The sequence below is a fragment of the Ambystoma mexicanum genome, chromosome 12, assembly GCF_040938575.1.
Source record: "Ambystoma mexicanum isolate Mex_15411 chromosome 12, UKY_AmexF1_1, whole genome shotgun sequence".
Taxonomy (NCBI): domain Eukaryota; kingdom Metazoa; phylum Chordata; class Amphibia; order Caudata; family Ambystomatidae; genus Ambystoma; species Ambystoma mexicanum.
Genome location: NC_090936.1, coordinates 280,128,674 through 280,141,692, shown reverse-complemented (window position 1 = coordinate 280,141,692; position 13,019 = coordinate 280,128,674). Strand labels below are relative to the sequence as shown.

Genomic DNA, 13,019 nt, shown 5'->3' with positions numbered 1-13,019 from the left:
GGGATAGGACCCCTCTCAACCTTGAACAGGTGCCCACATGTTTTTTTGCCAGAGCCAGTCCTACCCCAAATGTGAGATGAGGGAGGGCCCCAGTATCCGTTCCCCCACTTATGTGCTGTGCTGCAAGTGACTTTTAATCACCCCAGGCCTGCTGTACAGCATGCTGCCCCAGTATTTGCTTTCAGACCCATCTGCAGTAAATCAGATGCCATCTGACCGATGATAGAGACAGCAGCACCAATGACCACAGTTACCAGAAATCCGACCAATAAACGAGAAACTATCCATCCTACAAGAAAAAGAAACTGAGTGTACTGCGCACCTGCAGTGCCTTGCTGCGGTGTACCAGGGTCCCTGAAACTGGTGGGTCCGCATTTGAAAAGGGGGTGGGGCTAAAACAATATTTTATACAGTTAGAGATTCGCCCACAGGAGCAGCTGAGCCCTCCAGCTAATGGGAGAGGGGTGTGTGGGGGCGGGCGGGCAATGCCACAACCCAGACCAAGCAGTATGAAAGGAGGAAGCGGAAAGGGCTGGTTGTGGGTTGCTCGTGTGAGGTCAAGATGTGGGGAGGCAGACCTAGGAGACCAGGCGGCGGAAGGAAGGGGGAGCAGAGTGTAGAGACTAGTAGAGAGATTGTTGAAGGTGAGGTATTGGTTGGTGGGAGAAAGTGGTACTTGGATGCCAGAATGCGTGTATGGTGAGTAAGATGAGGGAGTGCAACTAAGTGGGAAAGTAGAGGATTAGGTGAGATCCCCCTATCGAGTGTGAGAAGGCGGGGTGCAGTGAAGAGTAGTGGGAGTGGAGAGGACAGAAGTAAGGAGTAGAATAACATTGGAGTGACAGACTAGAGAGAGGGAGATAACATGGAAAGTGGGAGGTAGTGAAGGGGTAGAGTAGAAGGCAGGGTAAGCAATGAAGGAGCATCGGGTTGAGGAATATGGGAGCATGAGAGGGATAAGAGCAAGTGAGATCTGGGTTGTTGTAAGGCACCATTTCCTATTTTGAGACCACCATAATCATTGTAGGACACCAGGTTAGGATCCACATGGAAGACCTAGAAGGAGTAAGATAGATGAGGCTGTTGCCTTTAGGGCCTCGCTGCTAGCCTGTAAGATTATAGAAAATGGGGTTTACTGATTCTAGTGACCATCTTGTGAATCAGGGAGGTGTGAACTAAGATGGAGGATGCCCACGGAGGGAGGGAGGGGAGGGAAGAGAGAGACAGAGACAGAGAGAGAGCGCGACCGACCGACCTTTGTTGGACCCCTTGAAATTGATAATACAAACCTTTGAAATGTCATTAGGAGATGGTGTGTTTTAAAAAAAAAACGTATTTGTAATTTTCGAATACACATCAAATGCCATATCAAATACACAACAAATGTGCAAATACACATAAAATTTCATATTACGGAATACAATGTTGTTCTCTGTAAACCACAAATATTTCACCTCAAAAACCAAGCAGGAACAACAACATTACAACCACAACGTTATCACATCAGTGACAAATACAAGGTAAGATACCTGCATGCTTAATAATTGCCAGGCAGTGAATAATTATAAACCCTAGTTCAAAGGAAACAACAAATAGACACAAACTTACAAAAGAAAAAAGAAAAGAAAAACACAGCAAACAACCATGCACTACTATATATCAAGACCCCAACAATATAAAGTCCATCAATTAATTCAGAGCTATCCCTACAAATCATTAAAAGATAACCACACATCTTCATATATGTCATAGTTTTCTTCTTTCATACATTATTTTCTCATAGTGGGACAGCATAAGCAAATCATTCAACCAAGCTTCAGTCTGAGTTTTTTTTTCTGGTTTTCCACACCTTTAAGATCAGTTTGTTAGCTACTATTAATGGTCTGACTATACACATTTTCATCCATTAATCAATGCCCAAGTTGCAGCCTCCTATTTCACCCAGTGCAGTATTGTACGCTCAGGACGTCTGGTAATACTGATGATTGTCACCAGATCTATCTGATCGATAACCTTCATCTAAAAGCACAATCCTATAGCATGTGCAGTAACGACCTTCTCACCTTCCCACAACCCCAACATAGGTCATTATACAGTAGACCCAACAAATACATCTCTCTGGGGAGCAATAGAATCTGACGTACTTAGGTGCAAGTTGAGACCACATTTCATTAGGGTTCCTCTTCTAGTCGCCCCTTCCCATTTTTTGGGGGGTATCTCATTACCCAATTCTGCGGACCACTCCCACCCATCAGAAATCTCACTCACGATAGGCATAAGCTTAGGAAAAGTAGATGCCATTCGGGGTGGACAATCAAAAATCTTACACAGCTATGACACATAAAATAGAAGAGCATTCTTCATAAAGACTGTGATAATAATGCACTGAAACACATAATCATTTCCTCTCTCTTACGTCTAAATCATATTGATCTTTTAATCTATCAGAGCTGATTACCTGATCTCCTTCCAAAACATCATTCACTTTCAGATTACCCCCTGGAGATCCAACTGTTCCAGCATATCGTCTTATTGCATAACTGAGATGCCAGATTGCACCATTGTTATATAGCCAAATGTGCTGATTATTCTCCTTCAACCAAGTAGTCAGCACTCTGAGTTGTCAATATAGTATGGGATAGCTCATTGCTTCGCTGCAGTTTAGTCAAAGTAAATATTTGCAAGTTTTAAAGGCATAACTGCTTGAGCCTCCATAATTAACTAATGGGTGAAAACATTTCACCCCGACCAAAGTATAATGCTGATTTCTTAAGAGTAAAACCCTTGTGAAATCTGCCCAGATCAGGCTAACCAAAACCCCCAACCGCAACATCTCGAGTCAGAATATAGTGAGGAATCCTTTTATTCTTCTTGTCCTTCCACAACAACTCTTTAAAGACCTTAAACATTTTATTAAGCAATTTCTATGGACAAGGTAATGGAAATGCCTGAATAATATAAAGAGCTTTAGGGAGTAATGCCATTTTTATGGTGTTAATTTTACCCCACATATTGGAACATGCGTTGTGCCATTTATTAACACCTTTCTGCATACCAATGACTACTTTACTAACATTAACCCCTACAAGTTTTCTTAAATCCTGAAGTAAAGTAATCCCTAAATATGTTACGCTCTCACTGGACCATTTGCAATCCTAACCAGTAAAGTCCTCCCTACGACATTTGTCTGATAATGGAAAAATCTCAGTTTTCAACTAATTTATTTTACTTCTTATGTACAATTTCCCATCTTCAAACATATATTCCTCAAATGCGAACAGCAATCTTGCGGGTTGGAACGACCCACAATGAAATCATCCGCTTAGGCTAATACCCTAAGATCAAAATTCCCTATCCTTCAACCCTGAAGTCCTGCATCTTTGCATATAAACGCTATCAAAGGTTGTAGGGCAATATTAAACAAGAAGGGAGACAGCGGACAATATTGTCTAGTACCTCTATATAATTTGAACTCCTCAGATACAGTGCCATTTACCAAGATTTTGCCCAATGCTCCATCGTGCAAACAGTTTACCATTTTAATAAAGGTGTCACCAAAACCCATTTTCTTTAAGTAAATACCAGAAATGTCCAATTGAGTCTGTCAACTGCTTTCTCAGCATCTGAAAAAATCAAAGCGCCCTTAGAGTCACCATTGAATGTATATCCAGGCACATCAATAAGCACCTTACTATTATCATAACCATACCTTGGTCTATGAAACCTGACTGTGAAATATTGATCACATCAAGTTGGTGTGTTCTTGAAGCCATCTATGGCACAGGTTGAATTAATAAAGCTATGGATTTAAATTGGTCTCAAAGTACATATGTTTGTTGGCTATCTCCTACTGCTACACTCGCACCCTCCTTTCACTCTGTACTCTGTCACTTCACAATCACTCCTTACATCAACTTTGATTTACCAGCCACACAAACACTCCACTATCTTTGCACACTGTAAACCAATATCACACCTTCTCCATGATCTGCCTCCACAATCCGCTGCTTCCTTCTTCCTCCTGCTGGTCTCTTGGGCTGTCTCCTACTCGGGCCTCACTCAAAACACTGACACTACCTTCTTCATATCCCCTGCTTAAATATCCTTCCCCCTATGAGGACTGGCTGCCTTTTCCCGTCCAATGTGTGTGCCCCTACTGTAACACACTGAGCCCCAGGAAGTTTGTGTGAGCCAAAGCCCTGCCAACTTTCTCAGTGCAGAACTGCCGCAGACCCAGAATGGTGGCCTGGATGCTGGTGAAACCAAGTTTGTGTTGGGTATACCTGATTCAATTTGCCCGAAGGTGAGTTTGAGTCTTTGCTGGAAGACCCTCCCGGAAGTCCCTGCTGGTCTGGGGGCTTTGCTGCAGCTCAGTAGTTTGGATTGGAGTCCTTCACAGTTGCGCCCTCTGTCCATACAGTGTCCTCCCCAACAGTTCTCTTCATCTCTGGTGAGGGAGGCTGAAGCTATTCCAGAGCACAGTCTTTGGATGTCTTCCTCCTGTTCGGTTGTCGCCCACAGTGTGCAGTGCTGGAGGGTTACTTGCAGGCACAAAGAAAGTGCTCTTGATTCTTGACAGCCAGTTCTAGTATGAGCAGAAAGAACCGGGCTAGTATCTTGGCAAGGAGGTAAGGTGTATGGCAGAGTGCTGCAACACATGATCCTGGCACAAAGGGAAGGGGTAGAGACTGGCTCTAATTTGCTTTCTGGTATGGCCCTTCCTCTATCTGGTTAAGAGGGGTGCCCCTCTTGGCAAGGTCAGAGTACTAGCTGCAGTACAGTCCCCATTGTTCTTGTAGATTAGTTTATTTTGCTTGTGTAGCACTTTATACCATAACACTTCATAAAATGAATGCAACTGGAATGATGATAATAGGAAACAGAGGACAGATACAAGGAAGAAATAAAAGAAATCCATCAAGATAGACATATTATGTGTCCAGGAAAACTGTCCCACATTGAACGTCGTGCACAATATGACAAAAGAACTCTGCAGAACAAAGAGGCTATGCCAACCCTCATAAGATTAGAAAATATTAGTATGGACCAATGTCTGCAATATAAAGATTGTTCAGGCCCAATTAGTGTATTCTTAATATCTGCACAGTATACATGAAGTGCTTGAGCCCAGTCAGAAAATTGGGCTGCTAGAGGAGGCCGGGGGAGTCATATGCAACTCCATGTACCTACCATTAAGTCAACCAAGCCCCAGCAGATCACCAACAGGAGCCACGTCTGCTCTCATGCACCAGTGCCATGTCTGTAGGACTTGCGGTCCTTGATCACATCCAGAACTTTCTGTTGGCAAGCAAGATGAAAGGTTCTTGATGCAGGGCCACATGCCCTTCACTCAGGTGCACAAACTCAGTAGTCCCTGAATAAAGTTGCATATTAATGCTCATCAACTAACTGTTCCTCTGCTCCCAATGTACAGACCAGACAAATGACCATTGCACCTTCCTGTTAACCTTGTCAATTGTCATATGAAAGGCAAGTAAAGGGCAGTCCTCTTGGCCTCATGGTATTTGTCTACAGTTAACACCTCATTCCGGTGCTCTGTTGGACCCATGGATGATCAAAACCACAGTTGTGAGTCTGATAAATGGCATTTGCTTCAACCCACGCTTGAAGTCTGTCAAAGAGAACTTTTCCCATTACTTTGATTGATATATCGATATGTCTGTAGTATTTTGCATGACAACGTTGACCTTTTTTGAAAATTGGAACTATAGAACAAATAGGATTTTTTTTTAATTATATTCTTGTTACGGGAACTGTTTAACACAAGAGGGGGCAAAATACGTGGTTCCATTTTGTACATATTCCCACGAACACCATCAGGATGCGGAACCTTAAGTGGACCCATCTATTCTGTGATTTGAACTATTTCTCTTAAACATATACTTTCAGCTAGCTATCTAAGTCATGGATAGATTTAATTTCTAAGCAAAAGAGATCCATGATCACTACCATATACTACACTAAAGGCATATTCAAGCCCAATCCGGCAATGTTCTGGACAATAGAATCAACACTAGAATTTGTATTTGAACCATGAGCGATGTAACTCGAAATTTGCTTGGAGTCCTGATACAATACGGTCTCATGCTACATGCTCAAACTATCTTTTGGCCCTAGCAATATTATCCATATTGTTTGAACAAGCAATTATTTTATGACCAGAGGTTGAAGCATAATCCTTTGGGACTGAGAGTAGCTCTGGTTTGGGCTGCCGACCACCTTCATCAAATCCTGCGTGCTTGTGTTTGATAAATGTATCTGGGTTGTTAGTCGACAAGAGAAGAAAGAGTTAATAATCTTATTCAAAGCACCAAATAAATCCATCAGAACTTTACTATCACAGTCAGGGATTAAAATATTGCATTGAAATGGGCAAGCTGACCTTAATTATGTATTCCTGAACTTTAATGGAATTAATAGGACCTCACCTAATCGGACATTTTTTGATTCCTACAATCCAATACCCCTAATGAAGAGGTTATACATAATGAAAATAATCATTCTTCACTCCCTTCATAATGCCCATATCAGTAACGTGCAACCAAAAACAATCAATGGGACCCTTTTTTTCTTTATTTAATGTGCCATTTGCTGGAGCATCCTAGCCAGATCAGAAATGAATAATAGACACTGGTCAGCTAACATTTGGTCTCACTCCCTGTCTGTACAATTTGATAAAGACATAATATCTGGAATAACTCGTAACTATGCCTCATTCAGATCTTTCCCACCATTATGAACATACCCACAAACATTATAAAATAGTCCTGGATGTATAAACCACAGATATTTCATCCATGTTAGCTAAGAATGAGAATTCATTTCAATAAATGGCATCTGACAGTTATGTGGTTTATAAAGGCACTTAAGACATGGCCATCACCAGGTCAGTGCACCCATAAAGGCACTAACCTTAACTTTGCAAGCAACACAGTGATCACCCTTTGTAACACTGAAGGACTAGCAACAAAATCACTCCACATTAACACAACCAAGTCTCACCCCTCAAGAGCTTTGCCTTGACCTACTTTCTACACAAGAATTTTCAATTTTTTGAATTACTAATCTCACTCGGCTTTATGGCAAGTGTGGGTAATCCATTATTACAAATATTTGACCCATGAGCTGTATTGCTATTTTACATGATAATGAGAAAAAAGTCAGGTGTAAAACCCAGTGATTCAATTGCAATTGCATTAGAATGGAGCCTGAAGTCCTGAGTAAGTCTGCAAGACAATGCATGAGCATAGAATGTAGAAGTCAGAGCTACGCTGTCTAGGAAATGGTCATGGGCTCCGGCACTAGACTCTACAGTACGGTCCTCACTGGCATTGTACTAAAAAGAAAAAGGGTTCCCGCCTGTGCCTTATAAACAATTAACTCTTGGCTTAACAGGGCAACATTTCTTTCTCGGGAAAACTGGCAAAGCTACCCCATATGATATCACTGAAGAGGCACGGAAGGTTAGTACTGGCTTTTAGATTCAAGATGGTTTTGAAAGTAAAGGGTTCTGGTCTGCAGTCCTTAGTCTGGAAAACAGTAGACTTAAGAGTGTGGATCTATAGATGCAATCTACATGGGTCTAAATGTCTTCACTGTCTAAGTAATTTGTGTTTTATTTTCTTATGGAGTTATAGAGTTTGCGCTTGATTTGTTATGTCTGCTTGCGTAACAATTGCCTGCATTTTCTTTTGTATTATATCATCATCATTTTATATTTCTATTTGTAAACAATATCTGACTGAGAGCACTGGAGATTTAGGGCCTCATTACAAGTTTGGTTGTGTGGTAAAAAAGTGGCAGTATTTTGTTACCAATTTTTGGGCAGTTACCAAAACACTGCCACTTTTACTGCACCACTAATTTCCGAGTTTTGACTTTGAAGTGGAGGATATGCTTCCAGCAGAATGCTACTGGTAAACCCTCAAATTCTGCCAGACCAAGTGCTGGTGACAGTAAAGTATTTTGGCAGTGATTTCATGAAATTCCCACCAAACTCGTATTGAGGCCCTTAGTGTATCCACCCATCTGGAACACCACTAACTGTGGCAGTGCCAACACTTAGAAAACTGCCATGCAAATGTACCCCAGTCCTGCTGCACCATATCGCCTTTACATTCTGGTTGATATTCTATACACTTGTGAGACTTAAGGCCTCATTGCAAGTTATGTGGTATTTCGGTGGTAAATCTGCCAAAATCCCACCCAATTGATTTTGGGTTACTGCCACTTGGTCCAGCGGGATTATAGGCGGATCACAAGTGGCAGTATTGTGGTGTTAGTCCCCATTTATGGAGTCCATAGGACTCCATGAAGATTCTGGCATAATTAACCCTGGAGATAATTCTGCCGAAATGTCTGTTTTTTTTTTTACAGTAAGGTGGCAGAATTACCTCCATTTTGCTGCCACCCCACCGCCAAAACATAGTTGGGCGGTGCAGTAATGCGACGCTAAAGGCGGTAACTGTGTTACCACCACATTATCACTGATTTTAGCTGCAAACCCCAATTTGTGATGAGGCCCCTTATCTTATTTCTGGACCTGCCGACAAGGGTGTCAGTCGTAAATTAAAAAGTACCCCAGCATAAGACATTAATTTGTAGAATTTGTCAGCACACACCAAAATAATTCTCTATGCTACAAATCACATTTGGGAATTAACTTTGGTACACAAGTGCCTATGTGGTGACGTCCTGTTAAGTGTTTAAGGTAATTGCCTTTGTATTCAACAGTTAATGTCTTCTGGGTCTTCCGATGGTGAGACGTCTGGCCATGGCGTTCAAGAAATAGACTCTGAAGCTTCAAAGAAGACCGTGGCAAAGAAGGCAGATGGTGAGCTAAAGCGGCCTGCAAAGAAATGCAACTTCAATGCAAAGAAGACCAAGGTTGAAAATGCTGATGATTCTGCTATGGTAATTGAGTGAGCCTTCCGGAAAACAACAGTGACCACTCGTCCAATTCTGAAGACTTTGATGTGTGTGTGTGTGCGTGCATCCACTACGTGCACAGTCTGCTATGGCAAACGAGATTTTCTTTTTCTTTCACTGTATACTCAATGATTTTCCACAGGTATGGTCTTTAATTTGCAGCCTAATCATATACCTTTTGTACTGATTTGTATTGTGTTCTCGTCTCCACTTCTCAAACATTACTAAATCCTCAAAACCACAATGGGGGATTCTTATGCAGATTCTTTGGTCATAACTTCATTTCTTTGGTCATAACTTCATTTCAATAGGGGCAGCTTTTGATCCACCCCTAATAGGGGGTTGTGGGGTAAAGGGAACAAAAGTGAAATGCCTGCTTTCTCCAAAACATATTCTCTTCAGTTTCCTCAAGGGTTTCTTACAAGACTATAATCCACAGGCCACTATCAAAGTAGCCTTTTGGTAAACCACATCAAACTATGCATGGTCCCTATAGGCTGACACATCTGCATTCGCAGTATCAAAGACCGGTCAACCAGTGCTTTCCATACTATTTGGTTACAAACCTTTAATGTTCCCGTTTGCAGACGAAGCGGTCTCCTCGTTCAGGGGTGGGAAACATTCCACACCCCATCTTCTATTTCTTAAACTAAGCAGGTTGATTATTTGGACAATAACATTCACCGTCGGAAACTTTGATTGTATCGATTAGTTTTGTAGATATTTCCGGATCTCAACAGACACACTGGGTCATATCGTTGTGACTTCTGCATGAAGGGTCTATGAAATTAAGGCTTTTTGCCTGAGGATCGTACACAGTGTTACATATTATCAAGATAAATCATTTGGACTTGTTCAGTCTTCATGTCGAACTTTCACATAACCCACAAGATTATGACGTCTGTGTTATTTCCTACATCACAGTTCAATGTAGCTCAGTAGACTTTATGCAATCTGAATGGGAGGAAAGTTTACTGTTTTTACATTAACTGTGATTGGGAGGTTTTCTATACCATTCTCTCTCTGGGGTGTCTAATTGCTGTATCTTAAAGTCCTGGCTGTTGAAATAGTTGACTTTTCTTACCCAAGTAACCATTATTCAAGAAATACAAAATACAATTGTGTAGTGCCATGGTATCAAGTAACCACATTTGTAAATTGTTGCCGTTGTAAGATACCAGCACACGTATTGGTGGTTTCCCGTATTTGATGTTCTCAAAGTAAATTGACTGCTGAAACAATGATTACCTGCATATTATGTTACTTTTTTTAAATGGAAAACAGTACTGTAACTGGACCATTTTGTTCATGAAAAATGGAGTAGGACAAGGTTTTTCAATGTGGAGTCGATGTGAGATCTTAATTCCTGGTAGATGTTAAATGGTTCTTCCCTCTATATTGCTATAGCCCGCTGGGCTAAGGCAATAAACAACTTATTATAAATGTACTGCCACTCATGAAGTCGCTGTTTCCCTTATTCAGTTCTGTTGACAGAGCACCTTTTTTTTAGTTTTTTTATTATTAAAATTGTTTCTTTACGTCCGATTTATTTGGATGCTTATATATTTGTGCACTATGCTCATCAAGTCTTGCTGCAGTGTACTTGGTAAGCTACTGCCTTTTCGTAAAGAATGAAAGTGATTCTTAAACTATATATCATATGTAAGATCGCGTATTCTAGTTATTGCACATTTTCAAATATTGACCCATGTTCAAGTCGAAAAAAACTGAATGTAAGACCAATAAAGATTGTTAAACCACCTGTAAAAAGGTTTTATACTGTAGACCAAATAGATCTCAAATATAATTTTGTAACCAAGTAAAATAAAGGCGGTTGAATTCTGTTAAAAGTTTTGTATGCAGAGATTTCTATTGTAAAAAGTTAGCTTGCCAAAAAGCATGTTGGTACTGAAATAAAATGTAATTGAAATAAGAGTTACCTTAGCACTGCAACCAACTCATTTGTACGTTGGTCTGTAATAGTAGGAGAGGACATGTATAACCTTACTGTAAAGGGTCTGCCTTGATGCTGAGTTTGTGGCATTGTCAGATGGTGAATTTTAAATGTCAATGGACCATCATGTTTTACCCACGCGTCCATTACACAGGAATATGTAGTTTGCTTGCAAACCAGGATCGTAAAGCTTATTGTTACATTAAGAATCCTGAAAATTCAGGAACATTTTTTCACAAAAAAGAATATATATCCAGACAGGTTAAACATTATACAATAATACTTACCTTAAGGCATGGCAACCAAAGCCTGGAAGAATGTCCATATCAGCATGGCAAATGAAAGTTGAAACATGCCAGCACACCAAACGAGTGCCATGTTTGAGGAGTGCATTTGTCACATGAGGCAAGGATCAAGAGGTAAGTGCAAGGAAATCCCGAACTGACAAAACCAATAGTTCGAGGGTCTACAGTGATTTATTGCATTTTACATTTATATGAATGAATGCACTAAATGCCTACATCCTACATACTTAGTAATTATTTTAAAAGTTCAAACATGTCTACTTCCATTCAGCACTGGGTACAGAAAATGTGTAGTAAAATAAATAGTAAATGTAAAGTGACGCAGGTATTTTGTTGTCTGCCATTAAGTTGAAGTATATTTGCAAAAATATTAGCTTTTTTTCATCTGCTTTTCACTGACATTGAGGTCCTGTTTCCACCCTCCTGGCCATCTGTTGTTTTCCTGCACATGTGAAGTTTGTGCCTGGCTGCTGACCATTCCATTAGGTAGGTGCACTTACTGTGCATTACTGCACCTCCAGGGGAATTATTGAACCTAGAAAAATAAAAATTTGAAAAAAAAGAAGAAAAAAAACAAAATGTGCATATAATTGTTGGAAAGGACTTTTATTTGGCATTTTCATTGTGCTGCCATTTTGTGATCTTTTTAATACCTGGAGCTGCCGTGCTATTTTGAAAGCACAAGTTTTTCCCACTATTGCCTGCTTATTTGACTGTTTTTTGGCCCTTACAAGATGGCCACTGTGGTTTTATTTGTTGTGTAGGGAGGCTGTGCTGAACCACCTCTCCCTGTGCAGCACTCCCATGGGTTGCTGAGTGTTTTCTTCCATCCAATCAGGGACCTCTCAGCAAATAGCCCACTTCTAAGGCCCCTGTATGCTTCCGGAATGCTAATTGGGGGCCTCCCTGCACCTTAACGACAGTGATGCTGCCACCTCACTCCTCTAAGAAATCCGGACTTCCTTGACTTTGCCTCCTCCAGAACTATGGGTTAGTTCCCTCCTTATAGACTCACTCCTACCACCTTTGACTATCACTGTTCTTTTTTGCTTGTTACTCCCATTTGTCATCCTGATGCGCAGTGCTTACTAAGACCCTTGGCTAACATATGATTCCAAGATTGAAAAGTCAAATCTTGCTGTATTTGCTTTGTGCTAAAAAGTCAAATCTTGCTGCCCATTGCAACATTCTCTGTATTTTGCTTGTATTTGTATTTTATTGAATATATATATCCCTTTACTCCAAAGTGCTTTACGTGAGAACAAATAAACATGCAGCAAGCATAAGATGACAATTGAACCACAACCTGAAAAAACTATAAAGGGCAACTTACAATATTGCAGCAGTGAGGAGGGTGTGGGAGGGGAGAGGTGTGCAAGGGAATAGTAGGTTTTAGAGGAGGTAAGAACGGGGGAAAGATGGAATGCAGGAATGTGAGGGAAGAAGAGAGGAAAAGGTGAGACTAGAACTGAGCAGGGGAAGGGAGGAAGGAGGTAGGAAAGGGTAAGGAAGAGGACAGGTGAGGGTAAAGGGAAAGAGAAGAGGAAAGGAATGTGGGGTGTTAGGGAGGTGAGTGCAAGAGGTAAGATTTTAGAGAAGAGTGAAAGGAAGGGTAGGAGGGAGAAGAGCGGATGTGAAGGGGGAGGCGGTTCCAGTGGAAGGGAGCAAGGAGTTGGAAGGACGGAAGCTGGAGGGGGGAGTAGGAAAAGATTAGCGGAGAGGATGAGAAGGGGTGTAGAAGGAAAGAAGAGAGGAGTGGTAGGAGGGAGCAAGACCATAGAAGGACTTGAAAACAAGACAGAGGAACTTGA

At 41.1% G+C, this 13,019-nt stretch overlaps 1 protein-coding gene across 7 annotated transcripts in view; it reads left to right on the top strand.

The window, feature by feature from the left end:
* The window catches only part of RECQL (RecQ like helicase), a 730,526-nt gene extending 719,727 nt beyond the window's left edge, over nt 1-10,799 (top strand). For all 7 annotated transcript variants that reach the window (XM_069628431.1, XM_069628429.1, XM_069628430.1 and 4 more), the window contains one exon: nt 8,755-10,799. In XM_069628431.1, coding sequence (XP_069484532.1) covers nt 8,755-8,946 — 192 coding nt within the window. In that variant the 3' untranslated portion in view covers nt 8,947-10,799. The remainder of the gene's footprint in view (nt 1-8,754) is intronic.
* Nucleotides 10,800-13,019: the final 2,220 nt, after the last annotated feature.